Source organism: Giraffa tippelskirchi, chromosome 1 (genome assembly GCF_054371585.1).
Source record: "Giraffa tippelskirchi isolate mGirTip1 chromosome 1, T2T-mGirTip1v1.2.pri, whole genome shotgun sequence".
NCBI lineage: Eukaryota > Metazoa > Chordata > Mammalia > Artiodactyla > Giraffidae > Giraffa > Giraffa tippelskirchi.
Genome location: NC_137275.1, coordinates 699,237 through 713,182, shown reverse-complemented (window position 1 = coordinate 713,182; position 13,946 = coordinate 699,237). Strand labels below are relative to the sequence as shown.

Sequence of the window (13,946 nt, the reverse complement as noted above, 5' to 3'; positions counted from 1 at the left end):
GAAAGGCGGGGGGGGGGGGGGGTGGGCTCCAGGGGTTGCCATGGTGACACTACACCTGCCTGGATCCTGACGCTCCAAGGCCTCCTTTTGGTGTCTCAGCTTCTGACAGCGTCCCATCAGCGAAACGGAGGTGGTGTGCAGGCGGACGGGCTGCAGGACATGTGGAGAGGGATAGCGGAGGTGAGATGGTAAGAAGGGGGCGAGGGCTCACACCAGAGGATACAGGGCAGCAGAGGGAACGGGCGGTCCCCCTCTGCTGGTTTCCCTCCCGTCAGAGTGGCACCGGGCGCTGGCCGTGTGCCTGGGGGATCTGCACTTCAGACCCGGCTGGCTCGAGGGTGAGGACACCTGTGGCTGGAGCAGCCCTCGATCCCGGCGCCACCATCACGGGATACCGCCTTCCAACACAACTATTCAGAACTCATGTACATGGCGAAGGTCAGGCCAGCTCGGCTTCCCCCCTCCAGGCCCCCATCCCGGGGTTGGGGGGGTGCACGGACCACCGGCCTTCACACTGTGAACCTGTCCCGGGGCACAGGTTCCCGCGGGCCTGGGGCTCTCCCGGGACATGGCCACGGGTGCCCAGCTCAGCGTCAGCCACGTCCAGGGACACCTGTCCTTCCTGGGACAGCTGAAACAGATGTTGCCACCTTTGGTTGTTTTCTTCAGACATGCTGAGCAATTCCTTCAGTTCAGACACTTCCCTGGACAGATTTTTAATACTTTCCCTCTTTCTGTGAAAAGCTGTCTTCGAATATTTAAGTTTCCTGTCAAACTCATCCAAAGCTTTACCCATGAGTTTCATTCCAGTCGACAGCTCTTCCAGCTTCTCCTCTTTGAAGGTAGGGCATCCCGCTCGCCCCCTGGAGAGAACTCTCCAGACGACCAAGACACCCCAGCTGACACAGCACCAGAGGAGCCGGCTAAACCCGGTCCCAGGCCAGAGAGCTCCGGGCCCGCGGCCCATCAGCACCTCCGCACAGAGACCCACCAGGGGGACCACAACCTGCACGGCTCCACGCACCGGCCACGAGGCGCTGGCGTTTCCGAGCCTGTCTCCCGGGGACGCAGCCACCACCAACGCCTGCACCGACAGCCGCCCACCCGGCCACCGCGGCGGAACGCCGAGGCCCGCCTGGCCCAGTGGTCTCGGACTCCTCCCGCCTGGGTGAGGATGCCTTGCTTCTTTGGATCCAGGCGGCTCTCCTGTCCCCATTTCCCGGTCTCCCGCCAGCCTCACCGAGTGACTGAACTGCTGCTGGGGGTGAGGGGCTGCTGGAGCCGGCCCTTCCCTTTCTGGGCGTTGGGGAGCCACCAGGGCGTCAGGGAGCCGCTGGCGGCCAAGGTTGCCTGGCGGCTTTGAGAGGGTTCCGAGGCCACCCTCCTCACCTTCTGCAGGTTCAGGGCGCTGCTTCTGGGAGGAGGGCGCAGAGGTGCGGCGCAGAAGGACGGGAATTAGGTATCTCTCTTCCACCAGGTAGCAGCCCCTTCCAGCCAGCTCCCCTGGGGCAAACAGAGGCGCCGAGGGCCACAGGCAGACAAGGACTCGGGGGACATCAAGGGAAAGCTCCGGGCTGGGTTTCCAGCGTGCCTGTGGGTGGGGTCCTGAATGAGGGGCCGCGGGGGCCGGCCGCTGCCCTTGAGGGGGTGAAGGGTCAGCGTTGAAAGGCCTGGAGGGAGAGTCTGCAGGGCTGCGGAGATGCAAGTCGGCCTCTTTGCAGGTGGGAGGTTCCCACTCAGCCAAGGGAACAAAGGGGCTGGAGAATGCAGGTGGGTGAGCACACGTGGCGTTCTGAGGCCAGGCCAGGGGCGGCCCCCGACCAGAGGCACAGTCAGGTGCAGAGAGGTTGGAAGGAGGCCGTGCAGGCAGGTGGAGTTTCGGGCGGCTCTTTCTGTGAGGGGGCTGCTGCTCTCTGCTGACCAGGGAGTGCTCGGTGGAGACCCCAGCTTCATGCTCTATGGGCTTCTGTCTGTTCCTCTCGGATGGCCCTTGGCTGAGAGGGGCCTCAACTGCAGACAGCTTGGTGGGCGGTGGGCAGGGGTCCGCAGGGGCGCTCTCAGCTGGATGTGAAGGTGGACCCTTGTCCTGGGGGGAGACTAAGCCAGAGACCTTGGAATTAGGTTCCCCAAGTTGCAGGGCACCCAAGGGCCTCTTGGTGCTGGTGAGTGGCAGTCTCCTACTCAGCAGGGCATCTAAGGTGGAGACCCTGGATGAAGAACATGCAACTGTGCAGATGTTGCTGAATGGCTGACCGTGGGATGGGGCTTGTCCCGCCACGGGAGGACACTCAGTCGCAGTAAGATGAGGTGTAGGGCCCCCAGGCTCAGCGGGGGCCAGGGGAATCCCAGTGTGCGTTAGTGGTTACCTTTGCCCGGCTGGGAGTCCAGGGCGACCTTGGTTTTAAGGGTCCTAGGTGGAGCACGACACAAGAGCCTGTGACCGCTGGTCTGTGGCTGCCCTCGGCTCTGCAGGGAGCCCACTGAGAAGTTTGCCGGCCGTGGGCAGGAGTCCCGGGAACTCTCCCTATGAGTCAGTGGCTGTCCTCCTTGGTGGAGCCGCAAGTCCCAGGTGGAGACCCTGTGAAGGAGGAAACGTAACAGCTCTATCTTGAAAGCAGGACTCCATCTTGGGCCGGACGGTGGACTTTTCAGCTATATGCCCAGTTACCAATGGCAATGGCATGCCGATGGAAAACCAGACCCCCGGATGAAGGAGCCGAGGGACTTGTACCTAGACTCTCCGTCGCCTGAAAGAATATGCTAATTATCTCTAACAGAACAAAGTCGTAAATCTCATTATGCTTATCGGGGGTATGACCACAGGCCTGTTGATAAATGTCCCCTGTTTAACTACCTAGGCTTATGACACATGAATCATGGGTGAACCTCGATGGCCTCGCTCTTTTACCTTGTCCAGACCAGTTTCATGGAATATGGGGAGGTGGGTTTGCGCACCTACACTTAGGGTGTATAAGGTTTTCACAAAAACTGGGCAGGGTCCTTGGCTAAGAGGAGACTCTGCCTTGTCCTGAGTGAGCTGTTTCCCGGAACGTGTGGCTACAACACCTGGACCTGTTGTACGGCGCTGCTCCAAGGTCGACGAGCATCCGAGTTGGGGTTGGAGGCCGCCCTCTGCTCAGCGCGGGGCTGGAGGCCAGGAGCGTGTCGGGGGCGCTCCGCTGGCGTGTGCGGAGCCGGTGTGCGACGCCGGAGGGCTGGGGGTCCCCTGTGCTCCTGTTCTCGGCGCCCGATCTCCCGCTGCGGGAGGAGAACACCAAGGCGAGGAGTCAGGCCAGCCCCGTCCAAGGGAGCGGGTGCGCGAGGCGCCGCGTGCGGGTGCGCGGACTCTCAAGCCCGCAGAGCGGAGCGAAGGAGGCCGCGAACATGAACGTGGAGTGCACGGTGTGGGCCAGAGGCCCGGGACAGGAAGAATGGGCGCTGGTCGCCAGAAGGGCGGGCGAACAGGCGGCGACCAGGAGAAGCAGCAGCAGCAGCAGCAGCAGCAGCAGCAGCAGCTGCGGCAGCAGGCGCAGCACAATCGCCATCCTGCCTCTCCACTCTCCTCTCCCCGGGAGTCCGGGGTGGCGCCCGGCTTTTAGACCCGCCCGTGCACCACCCCGCCTCTCCGTGACGTCACGCGCGCCTCCGGCCTATCGCCAGACGGCTTTCACCGCTGCGAGACGCGGGCCAATTGAGGGGCGGTTTCCGCCTCCTCCCTCCAGATCTGGCCCCGCCCCACTGCCCCCCCCCGTGGTCCCTTAGCCCTGGGGGGCGGGGCCGTGGAGCTGAGAGCTGCGGGAGGGGGTGGAGCCGGGAGGGGGGCGGAGGCGGGAGAGGGAAAGGCGGGGGGGGGGGGTGGGGGGGTGGGCTCCAGGGGTTGCCATGGTGACACTACACCTGCCTGGATCCTGACGCTCCAAGGCCTCCTTTTGGTGTCTCAGCTTCTGACAGCGTCCCATCAGCGAAACGGAGGTGGTGTGCAGGCGGACGGGCTGCAGGACATGTGGAGAGGGATAGCGGAGGTGAGATGGTAAGAAGGGGGCGAGGGCTCACACCAGAGGATACAGGGCAGCAGAGGGAACGGGCGGTCCCCCTCTGCTGGTTTCCCTCCCGTCAGAGTGGCACCGGGCGCTGGCCGTGTGCCTGGGGGATCTGCACTTCAGACCCGGCTGGCTCGAGGGTGAGGACACCTGTGGCTGGAGCAGCCCTCGATCCCGGCGCCACCATCACGGGATACCGCCTTCCAACACAACTATTCAGAACTCATGTACATGGCGAAGGTCAGGCCAGCTCGGCTTCCCCCTTCCAGGCCCCCATCCCGGGGTTGGGGGGTGCACGGACCACCAGCCTTCACACTGTGAACCTGTCCCGGGGCACAGGTTCCCGCGGGCCTGGGGCTCTCCCGGGACATGGCCACGGGTGCCCAGCTCAGCGTCAGCCACGTCCAGGGACACCTGTCCTTCCTGGGACAGCTGAAACAGATGTTGCCACCTTTGGTTGTTTTCTTCAGACATGCTGAGCAATTCCTTCAGTTCAGACACTTCCCTGGACAGATTTTTAATACTTTCCCTCTTTCTGTGAAAAGCTGTCTTCGAATATTTAAGTTTCCTGTCAAACTCATCCAAAGCTTTACCCATGAGTTTCATTCCAGTCGACAGCTCTTCCAGCTTCTCCTCTTTGAAGGTAGGGCATCCCGCTCGCCCCCTGGAGAGAACTCTCCAGACGACCAAGACACCCCAGCTGACACAGCACCAGAGGAGCCGGCTAAACCCGGTCCCAGGCCAGAGAGCTCCGGGCCCGCGGCCCATCAGCACCTCTGCACAGAGACCCACCAGGGGGACCACAACCTGCACGGCTCCACGCACCGGCCACGAGGCGCTGGCGTTTCCGAGCCTGTCTCCCGGGGACGCAGCCACCACCAACGCCTGCACCGACAGCCGCCCACCCGGCCACCGCGGCGGAACGCCGAGGCCCGCCTGGCCCAGTGGTCTCGGACTCCTCCCGCCTGGGTGAGGATGCCTTGCTTCTTTGGATCCAGGCGGCTCTCCTGTCCCCATTTCCCGGTCTCCCGCCAGCCTCACCGAGTGACTGAACTGCTGCTGGGGGTGAGGGGCTGCTGGAGCCGGCCCTTCCCTTTCTGGGCGTTGGGGAGCCACCAGGGCGTCAGGGAGCCGCTGGCGGCCAAGGTTGCCTGGCGGCTTTGAGAGGGTTCCGAGGCCACCCTCCTCACCTTCTGCAGGTTCAGGGCGCTGCTTCTGGGAGGAGGGCGCAGAGGTGCGGCGCAGAAGGACGGGAATTAGGTATCTCTCTTCCACCAGGTAGCAGCCCCTTCCAGCCAGCTCCCCTGGGGCAAACAGAGGCGCCGAGGGCCACAGGCAGACAAGGACTCGGGGGACATCAAGGGAAAGCTCCGGGCTGGGTTTCCAGCGTGCCTGTGGGTGGGGTCCTGAATGAGGGGCCGCGGGGGCCGGCCGCTGCCCTTGAGGGGGTGAAGGGTCAGCGTTGAAAGGCCTGGAGGGAGAGTCTGCAGGGCTGCGGAGATGCAAGTCGGCCTCTTTGCAGGTGGGAGGTTCCCACTCAGCCAAGGGAACAAAGGGGCTGGAGAATGCAGGTGGGTGAGCACACGTGGCGTTCTGAGGCCAGGCCAGGGGCGGCCCCCGACCAGAGGCACAGTCAGGTGCAGAGAGGTTGGAAGGAGGCCGTGCAGGCAGGTGGAGTTTCGGGCGGCTCTTTCTGTGAGGGGGCTGCTGCTCTCTGCTGACCAGGGAGTGCTCGGTGGAGACCCCAGCTTCATGCTCTATGGGCTTCTGTCTGTTCCTCTCGGATGGCCCTTGGCTGAGAGGGGCCTCAACTGCAGACAGCTTGGTGGGCGGTGGGCAGGGGTCCGCAGGGGCGCTCTCAGCTGGATGTGAAGGTGGACCCTTGTCCTGGGGGGAGACTAAGCCAGAGACCTTGGAATTAGGTTCCCCAAGTTGCAGGGCACCCAAGGGCCTCTTGGTGCTGGTGAGTGGCAGTCTCCTACTCAGCAGGGCATCTAAGGTGGAGACCCTGGATGAAGAACATGCAACTGTGCAGATGTTGCTGAATGGCTGACCGTGGGATGGGGCTTGTCCCGCCACGGGAGGACACTCAGTCGCAGTAAGATGAGGTGTAGGGCCCCCAGGCTCAGCGGGGGCCAGGGGAATCCCAGTGTGCGTTAGTGGTTACCTTTGCCCGGCTGGGAGTCCAGGGCGACCTTGGTTTTAAGGGTCCTAGGTGGAGCACGACACAAGAGCCTGTGACCGCTGGTCTGTGGCTGCCCTCGGCTCTGCAGGGAGCCCACTGAGAAGTTTGCCGGCCGTGGGCAGGAGTCCCGGGAACTCTCCCTATGAGTCAGTGGCTGTCCTCCTTGGTGGAGCCGCAAGTCCCAGGTGGAGACCCTGTGAAGGAGGAAACGTAACAGCTCTATCTTGAAAGCAGGACTCCATCTTGGGCCGGACGGTGGACTTTTCAGCTATATGCCCAGTTACCAATGGCAATGGCATGCCGATGGAAAACCAGACCCCCGGATGAAGGAGCCGAGGGACTTGTACCTAGACTCTCCGTCGCCTGAAAGAATATGCTAATTATCTCTAACAGAACAAAGTCGTAAATCTCATTATGCTTATCGGGGGTATGACCACAGGCCTGTTGATAAATGTCCCCTGTTTAACTACCTAGGCTTATGACACATGAATCATGGGTGAACCTCGATGGCCTCGCTCTTTTACCTTGTCCAGACCAGTTTCATGGAATATGGGGAGGTGGGTTTGCGCACCTACACTTAGGGTGTATAAGGTTTTCACAAAAACTGGGCAGGGTCCTTGGCTAAGAGGAGACTCTGCCTTGTCCTGAGTGAGCTGTTTCCCGGAACGTGTGGCTACAACACCTGGACCTGTTGTACGGCGCTGCTCCAAGGTCGACGAGCATCCGAGTTGGGGTTGGAGGCCGCCCTCTGCTCAGCGCGGGGCTGGAGGCCAGGAGCGTGTCGGGGGCGCTCCGCTGGAGTGTGCGGAGCCGGTGTGCGACGCCGGAGGGCTGGGGGTCCCCTGTGCTCCTGTTCTCGGCGCCCGATCTCCTCCTGCGGGAGAACAGGAAAGCGAGGAGTCGGCCCAGCCCCGTCCGCCTGATCGGTTGCGCGGGGCGCCGTGTGCGGGTGCGCGGACTCCCATGCCCGCAGAGCGGAGCGAAGGAGGCCGCGAACATGAACGTGGAGTGCACGGTGTGGGCCAGAGGCCCGGGACAGGAAGAATGGGCGCTGGTCGCCAGAAGGGTGGGCGAACAGGCGGCGACGAGGAGAAGCAGCAGCAGCAGCAGCAGCAGCAGTAGCAGGCGCAGCACAACCGCCATCCTGCCTCTCCACTCTCCTCTCCCTGGGAGACCGCGGTGCCGCCCACCTTTTATACCTGCTGGTTCGTCACCCCGCCTCTCTGTGACGTCACGCGCGCCTCCGGCCAGTCGCCAGACGGCTTTCACAGCTGCGAGCAGCGGGCCAATTGAGGGGCGATTCCTGCCTTCTCTCTCCAGATCTGGCCCCGCCCCACTGCCCGCGTGGTCCTTTAGCCCTGGGGGGCGGGGCGGTGGAGCTGCGATCTCCCGTGGGGGGGGGTGCGGGGGGGCGCTCCATGGGTTGCCATGGTGACACTCTACCTGCCTGGATCCCGAGGCTCTATGGCTCCCTTTGGTGCCTCAGCTTCTGACAGCGTCCAATAGCAGGTGGACGACAGGCTGTCAGCGAAAGGGAGGTGGTGTGCAGGGGGCCGGGCTTCAGGACATGTGGAGAGGGATAGAGGAGGTGAGATGCCAAGACGGGGGCGGGGGCTCACACTAGACGGTCCAGGGCAGCAGAGGAAACAGGCGCCCATCTGGTCACGCTGGTGTGTGTTCCCTAGATGGCTGCCAGCAGTCCTGTGCAGGTGAGTCTGTGTGCCCCTGGCACAGAGCGGCCAAAGATACTCAAACGTCGGAATGTGGAGCAGAGAAAGGTTTGTTGCTGCTCCATGAGTGGAGAGCGTGGCTCCCACCTCAAAACCCCAAACTCCACCAAGGTTTCAGCAAAGTCCTTTCCTGGGAAAAGTGAGAGACGGTGTGGCAAGTCATCGCAAACTTCCTGGTGTCAGATCCTTTGTTCTTGAGGTCAGGTCATGGTCAGATAACAGTGTTCCTGTAAATCTCTACCAAATTAATGCCATTCTCTGTTCTGACAAGAAAAGACAAGGTCTCAAGGCTCAACTTTCACCCTCCAGGTCCAGGTCTTGGCTGAGAGGAGGGGGTCTGTGCTAGGGCCGGTCACCTGGCCAAGGAGTCTTGGTCTAGCACCCAATCTGGGTCCTCCTACTAGCAACCAGGCCGGGCTGAGGAGGCAGATCTCAGCTGGTGGTGCCCTTGGAGCCAGGTCCCCAGACCCTGTCCAGCTGTCATCTCTGAGGGAGCCAGACACCCAGGACCCAACTTGTCCTCAGTCTCCGCAGGCCCTCCAAACAGCAGGGGGTCAGGTCCCTCACATGGCAAACCAGGCAAACTGCTGCTGCCCTTAAGTCCCAGTGTGGGGACTAGGGAGAGCTTCACTGCGGCCTCTAGGCCTGGGCCCAGCCAGCGGGCAGCATTGGCGAGGGCTGTGGAGCCCAGCAGGACAGAGCCCCTAGCCTGTCCCTCTATCCCCATCCACTGGCCTGAGGCTGGGTGAGCAGGAGGGCTCCAGGGTGAAGGCTGGGGTCCGCCTTTTACCTTCCTCTCTGCCTGACTACCACCACTCCCCTGATCATTGGCCTAAAGGGCCTTTAATCACCACCCTGGCAGTTTCTCAGTAGTGGCTGCCTGGTAACTGCTGCCTGGTAACAGTAGCTATACAGGCCGCTGTACCCATGCCTGTCCCCACCACACACTTGTTCTTTCTGTCATGCACTCATCCTTGGAGACGTCAGCCCCACTTGCTGGCACCGCAACCCTCCTGTCTGTATTTTCCACCGGACAGTCTGTTTTCTACTTCGGCTTCTGGTGCTTGAACTTCTTGCTTCCTGTTGCAAACACTGCTGCTCTTTCCCGCAGCAGCTGTTTCTTCTATGCCGAATACAATAAATACTAATACATAAAATGTCAGTTGTCCTGGTCTCCTGATGAAATGGGCTCACAGAAAGTAGGCCCAACCCCAGGGGGTGAATCTTGACTGGAGGAAAGGAGGCATGGCCCTCTCCTTCCTCTGCTGGAATTGGTGGGGGTGGGGAGAGCACGTGACCCAGTTCTGCCCAATAGAGCTGAGAGGAGGCTTGTTTAGGAGGCAGGTGGTGTTTGGGAAAGTTTCATCTCTTTAAAGGAAGGTGGGTAGTGGAAATCAATCATCACCATTTTCCTTTGACCTGGTAGGGGGAATGTGATGGGAGGAGATGTAGCAGTCAAAGTGAGACTATGAGGAAAGAGCTAAGGAGAATCCCAGAGGAGCTGGTGCAAAGACCCGCCCTTGCTGACCAAATAAACTAATCAACCCGGAGCCTCTGGACTCTGGACTCTTGGCAAGATCATCACTGCCTGCACTGAAGCCATGTTGGGCCAGAAGTTCTGTTATGGGATCCATTTCATTCATTAATTCAGAATAATCCAAGTATCTTATTAAATATTTCTTGTGCTGATTCCACTTTCTAACCAGCAGAATCTGACATGCACAGAGATGATGAGGGCCAGTGGAGAGGGTGAAGGCACAAGGAAGAGGTCACGGAGTGGACAGACTGTAGACACAGCCTGAGGACATGCAGACCTGGGGTGCCACAAGTGCCCTGCGGCCCACCCCAGTGGGCTCGTCCACAGCTCGGTAGCGGGCGGGAGAGACATTGGGGATTGCTAGGTGGGCTGGAGATGGTGCTGGTGTGGTGCACCCTGGGAGACAGACTGGGGAGGGTCACCGGTGGCTCTGGAGAGCGGCCCAAAGGCAGAAGAGGGGCAACCTCAGGGCCGACCCTTCAGGGTGCAGGTGAAGTTCTCCTTGGTAATAAGCCCTTTCCAAGTCCGCCCTGTGAACACTCCTGCTGGTATTTCAAACCAATGCAGTCAGCGCTCCTCCCAGCCCTCCCAACACTGTGCCCTCCAAGCATATCAGCCTGGTCCTCTGTAGACTGCACGTAGGGCCTAGCGGGGGTCAAATGACCACATTCTGCCCACCAGTGCCAGTCCCTGGCTAGGAAGAGGCAAGGGGTCATAGTCTCCATTTTCCATCGCCATTTTGCCCCCTTCTGTCCCCCTCCCCCTGGCTGCATTCAAAAAACTAAGATCATGGCATCCAGTCCCATCACTTCATGGCAAATAGATGGGAAAAAATGGAAACATTGGCAGATTTTATTTTCTTGGGCTCCAAAATCACTATGGACAGTGACTGCAGCCTTGAAATTAAAAGATGCTCACTCCTTGAAAGAAAAGCTATGACAAACCTAGACAGCACATTAAAAAGCAGAGACATCACTTTGCTGACAAAAGTCCATATAGTCAAAACTATGGTTTTTCCAGTAGTCATGTAAGGATGTGACAGTTGGACCATAAAGAAGGTTGAGTGCCAAAGAACTGATCCTTTTGAACTGTGGTGCTGCAGAAGACTGTTGAGAGTCCCTTGGAGTGCAAGCAGATCAAACCAGTCAATCCTAAAGGAAATCAGTCCTGAATATTCACTGGAAGGATTGATGCTGAAGCTCCAATACTTTGGCCAGAAGAGCCAGCTCACTGGAAAAGACCCTGATGCTGGGAAAGATTGAAGGCAGGAGGAGAAGGGGATGACAGAGGGTGGTTGGATGGCATCACCGACTCGATGGACATGCGTTTGAACAAGCTCCAGGAGTTGGTGATGGACAGGGAAGCCTGGCGTGCTGCAGTCCATGGGGTCGCAGAGTCAGACACGACTGAATGACTGAACAACAGAACACCCCGCCGTGGGGACGAATTTCCCATCAATCTACTTTAACCTTGACCGAAAGAAAGCGTTGTTAAACACCCATGTTCTCTCAGCCCTCTTTATCCTCCCAACAGCCCTCAAAGAGGGGATGTCCCAGGCAGCCCAGTGGTTAAGACTCCGCACTCCCACTGCAGGGGGCAAGGGGTTGATCTCTGGTCAGGGAACTAAGATCCCTGAACTCCCAGCTGCCCACAAGGAAGGTGCTACTGCGGCCTCCACTGCCACGGCGGAGAAGCAGGCTCAGAGACCATGAGCCCCTGGCCACACCTGTCGCCGAGCGGAGGCCCCAGAACCAAACTGGCACTGAGCCCTGGGGTCCATGTTCTGCTCCTGACAACAGCAGGGACTCAGTCCCGAGGGACTCAGGAAAATGGACATGGATGTGTCAGAAATGCCGGATAACCGTCTGGAAAGGAAAGCAGAAGTTTATCTGAGCAAAACCTAGGAGCTGAGAACAGGAGCAGAGATCGGAGGTGACAGTATGAAAGGCCTCCTGGCGGAGCGGGGGACATAGAGGACAGCACTTTCCAGGGATTTCATCTGGATGTGGGCTCTGCTGGGAGCGGCTGGCGGACCCTGACTCATCCGTGTTCCGTCCCCATCTGCCCACCCGAGGAAGAGACCCTCTCCCAAGCCCCGATGCCCTCTGATGCTCCCCCAGGGCGGGGGAGACGGTGGCATCCCCAGCTCCTGTGTGGTCAGCATCTCCGGGGGCCTTGGTTCCTCTGGTGCTCAGCGCCACGCAGAAGGCTCAGCTAGCATCTCTCTGAACAATCTAAGCTTGAAATGGGGACGTGAGGGTCTAAGGGGCCGGGGAAGCTTCGTCGACCCTCCCAGCAAGGGTTTGCGGGGGAGACAGCAGCTCGCCTGAGCCTGTGGAGGCACTTCTGTGCCTGACAGGGTGGGGGCGGGGGAACCCAGGGTCTCCCCCTGTTCATTCCCGAGTCACGGCCACAGCCATTCCCAGGCACCGCCACCTCATGCTTCCTGTTGGAGAACAAGAAGCAATTTCTGCTCAGTGAGAAAGCTTCCCTGCCCCTTACCCTCCCGGCAGACCAACCTCAACAGCACCCAGAGGTGCTGGAGGCCTCTTCCACCCTCCTCCCTTTTGGCCAAGGCCTGACCTGCCATCCACCAGCTCCAGAAGTTGGCTCCCCGGGTCAGAGGCCCTGTGTCCTCAGCCTGCCTGGGCCCCTCGGGATGGACGGTAGTGGAAACAGGAGGCCACTTTCTGGGAAGGGCCAGCTCCAAGGAAGGCCAGGAAGGCAACAGGAGCTGCACAGAGGGCTCTGCAGGCAGGCAGATCCCCGGATGGGTGAGTGAGTTGGCCAAGACGGACGGTGGGGTGGCTCAGAGGGTGTCTGTGTCAGGGATGGGGGGCAAGGGAAAGCGGAGCCTGGAGCAGGAAGGGCCCGAGGAATGTCAGGTCGGCTGGTCTCTGTGCGCCTTCCCCCAGCATGAGAGGTCTTTCTTCAGGTGGGCCGGGGGGAGCAGGTTTGGAGACAGGGTCAGAACGCAGCAGCTGGGGACCCTGGGGTTGGGGGCGTGTCCACGCCACAAGGGCTGCCATTCTGGGTGCTCCTCTGCACCCGGCTCAACCCCCACACCCTAAACACTGTGTCAGCAGGAGGAGTTCTGTCTGCAAAACCAGAGCAGCTTGGCGTGGTGAAGAATCCATTACCCGCGGAGATGACTCTCTTTTACGTTAAGCTGGGTTGCTTGGAAAGCGTAGCTGAGAGGCCAAGGAGCTAGCGGTACAAGCACACAGAGAAGGTTTTCTGAATCCAGTACTTGGGGATAAAGAGGTAAGAAAGCAAGAAGGACAAGTCAAAGTGCAGTGGCATCCACGCTCCAGGAGCGTGGCAGGGGCTGGCCGGCGAGAAGGGCGGGACCCAAAGGAACTGGATCCTCCGGAATTCTAAGCCTCGACCAGCAGGCTGGAGGGGCCGCTGGCTGAGCAGGGGGCAAACTGCAACAGAGCAGAGGGGACGGGGCAGCCCTCGCCCTCCCCTGCTGCAGGCGCTGCTGCCTGCTCCATCGAGGGCTCTCCGCTGAGGGACCTTCCTGCACGCCCCATCTCCTCCCAAAACTGCTCTTTCCTGGCCTTTCTTCTGGCTCTTGTCAGCGCCTGGCGTTATGGGATCTGTTGTCTGTGCCCCGTGGACTGGCAATTCCACGAGCGAGGCTTTGTCTTTCTTGTTCCTGGCCACGTGCCCAGCCACTGGAGCGGCCCCAGCATACAGGAAGTGCTCAATTAATATTTTTGAATGAGTGAATTGTGGCAGCATATCCTGTCAAAAAAGCCACTAGAGATCAAAGTCCATTGCCCACAAATGAGCAGTAATCTCATTGACAGCAGACTTCTCCTCAGCACCACTGAGCAGTATCTCCAGATGCTGAGGGGAAAGAACATGCAGCTGGAATTCAATGCCCAGCCAAGGGATCCATTCAGGACCAGCTGGGAGATGCCTTGTTTCTTGGCATACGAGGATTCTAAAAGTTTACCCTCAAGCTCTCTGAAAGAATCATTAAAGCGAAAAGAAAACCAAATCTCGGATACAAGGAGCAACGATGAGCAAAAAAATTGCTGATGTTTACAGTTGAGTTTAAGGGTACATTAGTGAGCTGAAGGGTTTTAAAAATAAAGTCTTAAATATCTGTGCCTTTAAAAATATGACTTTGATTTTAATAATGATAATGATTATAGATGATATCAACGCAGAAGGGGCACGTGAGCAAAGGTCATGGGGGCAACCCCACATGCACAGAAAGTGCCTATGAGCAGTGGACCCTCAGAACGTCCTGCACTGCTGAGTCGAAGGCTCACTGGCCAGCGCCCACCCTCAGACTTTTCCACACCTGGCATCTCCAGCTGGGGCAGGGGGCATCTGCACCAGCTCTGATGGACAGCTCTGCAGGAAGATGGATCTGCTGAGGAAGTGAGAGACCCTCTGGCATGTTGGACCTCAACCAGGTATGGCGGGTTGAATTGTAC

General features: G+C 59.6%; 3 protein-coding genes and 2 long non-coding RNA genes across 7 annotated transcripts in view; 4 read left to right on the top strand and 1 right to left on the bottom strand.

Annotated features, from left to right (window-relative positions):
- Window positions 1-7,393, bottom strand: part of LOC145541488 (uncharacterized) — a 37,827-nt gene extending 30,434 nt beyond the window's left edge. For all 3 annotated transcript variants that reach the window (XR_014079058.1, XM_081578103.1, XM_081578114.1), the window contains exons 1-8: window positions 6,908-7,393; window positions 6,208-6,419; window positions 5,231-5,938; window positions 3,902-3,992; window positions 3,067-3,258; window positions 2,367-2,578; window positions 1,390-2,097; window positions 60-150 (exon numbers count right to left, since the gene is read on the bottom strand). Coding sequence is in view for 2 of the 3 variants with exons in the window: in XM_081578103.1 (XP_081434229.1) it covers window positions 60-150; window positions 1,390-2,097; window positions 2,367-2,578; window positions 3,067-3,258; window positions 3,902-3,992; window positions 5,231-5,938; window positions 6,208-6,419; window positions 6,908-7,368 (2,675 nt within the window). In the remaining variant the exon portion in view is untranslated. The remainder of the gene's footprint in view (window positions 1-59; window positions 151-1,389; window positions 2,098-2,366; window positions 2,579-3,066; window positions 3,259-3,901; window positions 3,993-5,230; window positions 5,939-6,207; window positions 6,420-6,907) is intronic.
- Window positions 30-2,852, top strand: LOC145541500 (uncharacterized). The gene is made up of 3 exons (XM_081578156.1): window positions 30-180; window positions 276-438; window positions 843-2,852. The coding sequence occupies exons 1-3, from the start codon at window positions 160-162 to the stop codon at window positions 1,361-1,363; spliced, it is 705 nt and encodes a 234-aa protein (XP_081434282.1). The 5' UTR covers window positions 30-159; the 3' UTR covers window positions 1,364-2,852.
- LOC145523349 (uncharacterized) lies at window positions 3,898-5,204 on the top strand. Its single transcript, XM_081533871.1, has 3 exons — window positions 3,898-4,022; window positions 4,118-4,280; window positions 4,684-5,204. The coding sequence occupies exons 1-3, from the start codon at window positions 4,002-4,004 to the stop codon at window positions 5,202-5,204; spliced, it is 705 nt and encodes a 234-aa protein (XP_081389997.1). The 5' UTR covers window positions 3,898-4,001.
- Window positions 7,394-7,500: 107 nt separating the features above from the next.
- Window positions 7,501-9,112, top strand: LOC145541516 (uncharacterized). The gene is made up of 3 exons (XR_014079082.1): window positions 7,501-7,813; window positions 7,911-8,154; window positions 8,265-9,112. It is a non-coding gene; the product is annotated as an uncharacterized LOC145541516 (long non-coding RNA).
- A 961-nt stretch (window positions 9,113-10,073) lies between these two features.
- On the top strand, window positions 10,074-13,803 carry LOC145541512 (uncharacterized). The gene is made up of 3 exons (XR_014079078.1): window positions 10,074-12,266; window positions 12,576-13,550; window positions 13,659-13,803. It is a non-coding gene; the product is annotated as an uncharacterized LOC145541512 (long non-coding RNA).
- Window positions 13,804-13,946: the final 143 nt, after the last annotated feature.

What these genes read in the sequence shown, in the direction of transcription:
- LOC145541500 (XM_081578156.1), top strand. Translation starts at nt 160, where the DNA reads ATGTGGAGAGGGATAGCGGAG. An exon ending in TGTGGAGAGGGATAGCGGAG is followed by an intron (nt 181 to 275) that starts GTGAGATGGTAA and finishes CCCTCCCGTCAG; the next exon opens with AGTGGCACCGGGCGCTGGCC. An exon ending in AACTCATGTACATGGCGAAG is followed by an intron (nt 439 to 842) that starts GTCAGGCCAGCT and finishes TCCTCTTTGAAG; the next exon opens with GTAGGGCATCCCGCTCGCCC.
- LOC145523349 (XM_081533871.1), top strand. Translation starts at nt 4,002, where the DNA reads ATGTGGAGAGGGATAGCGGAG. An exon ending in TGTGGAGAGGGATAGCGGAG is followed by an intron (nt 4,023 to 4,117) that starts GTGAGATGGTAA and finishes CCCTCCCGTCAG; the next exon opens with AGTGGCACCGGGCGCTGGCC. An exon ending in AACTCATGTACATGGCGAAG is followed by an intron (nt 4,281 to 4,683) that starts GTCAGGCCAGCT and finishes TCCTCTTTGAAG; the next exon opens with GTAGGGCATCCCGCTCGCCC.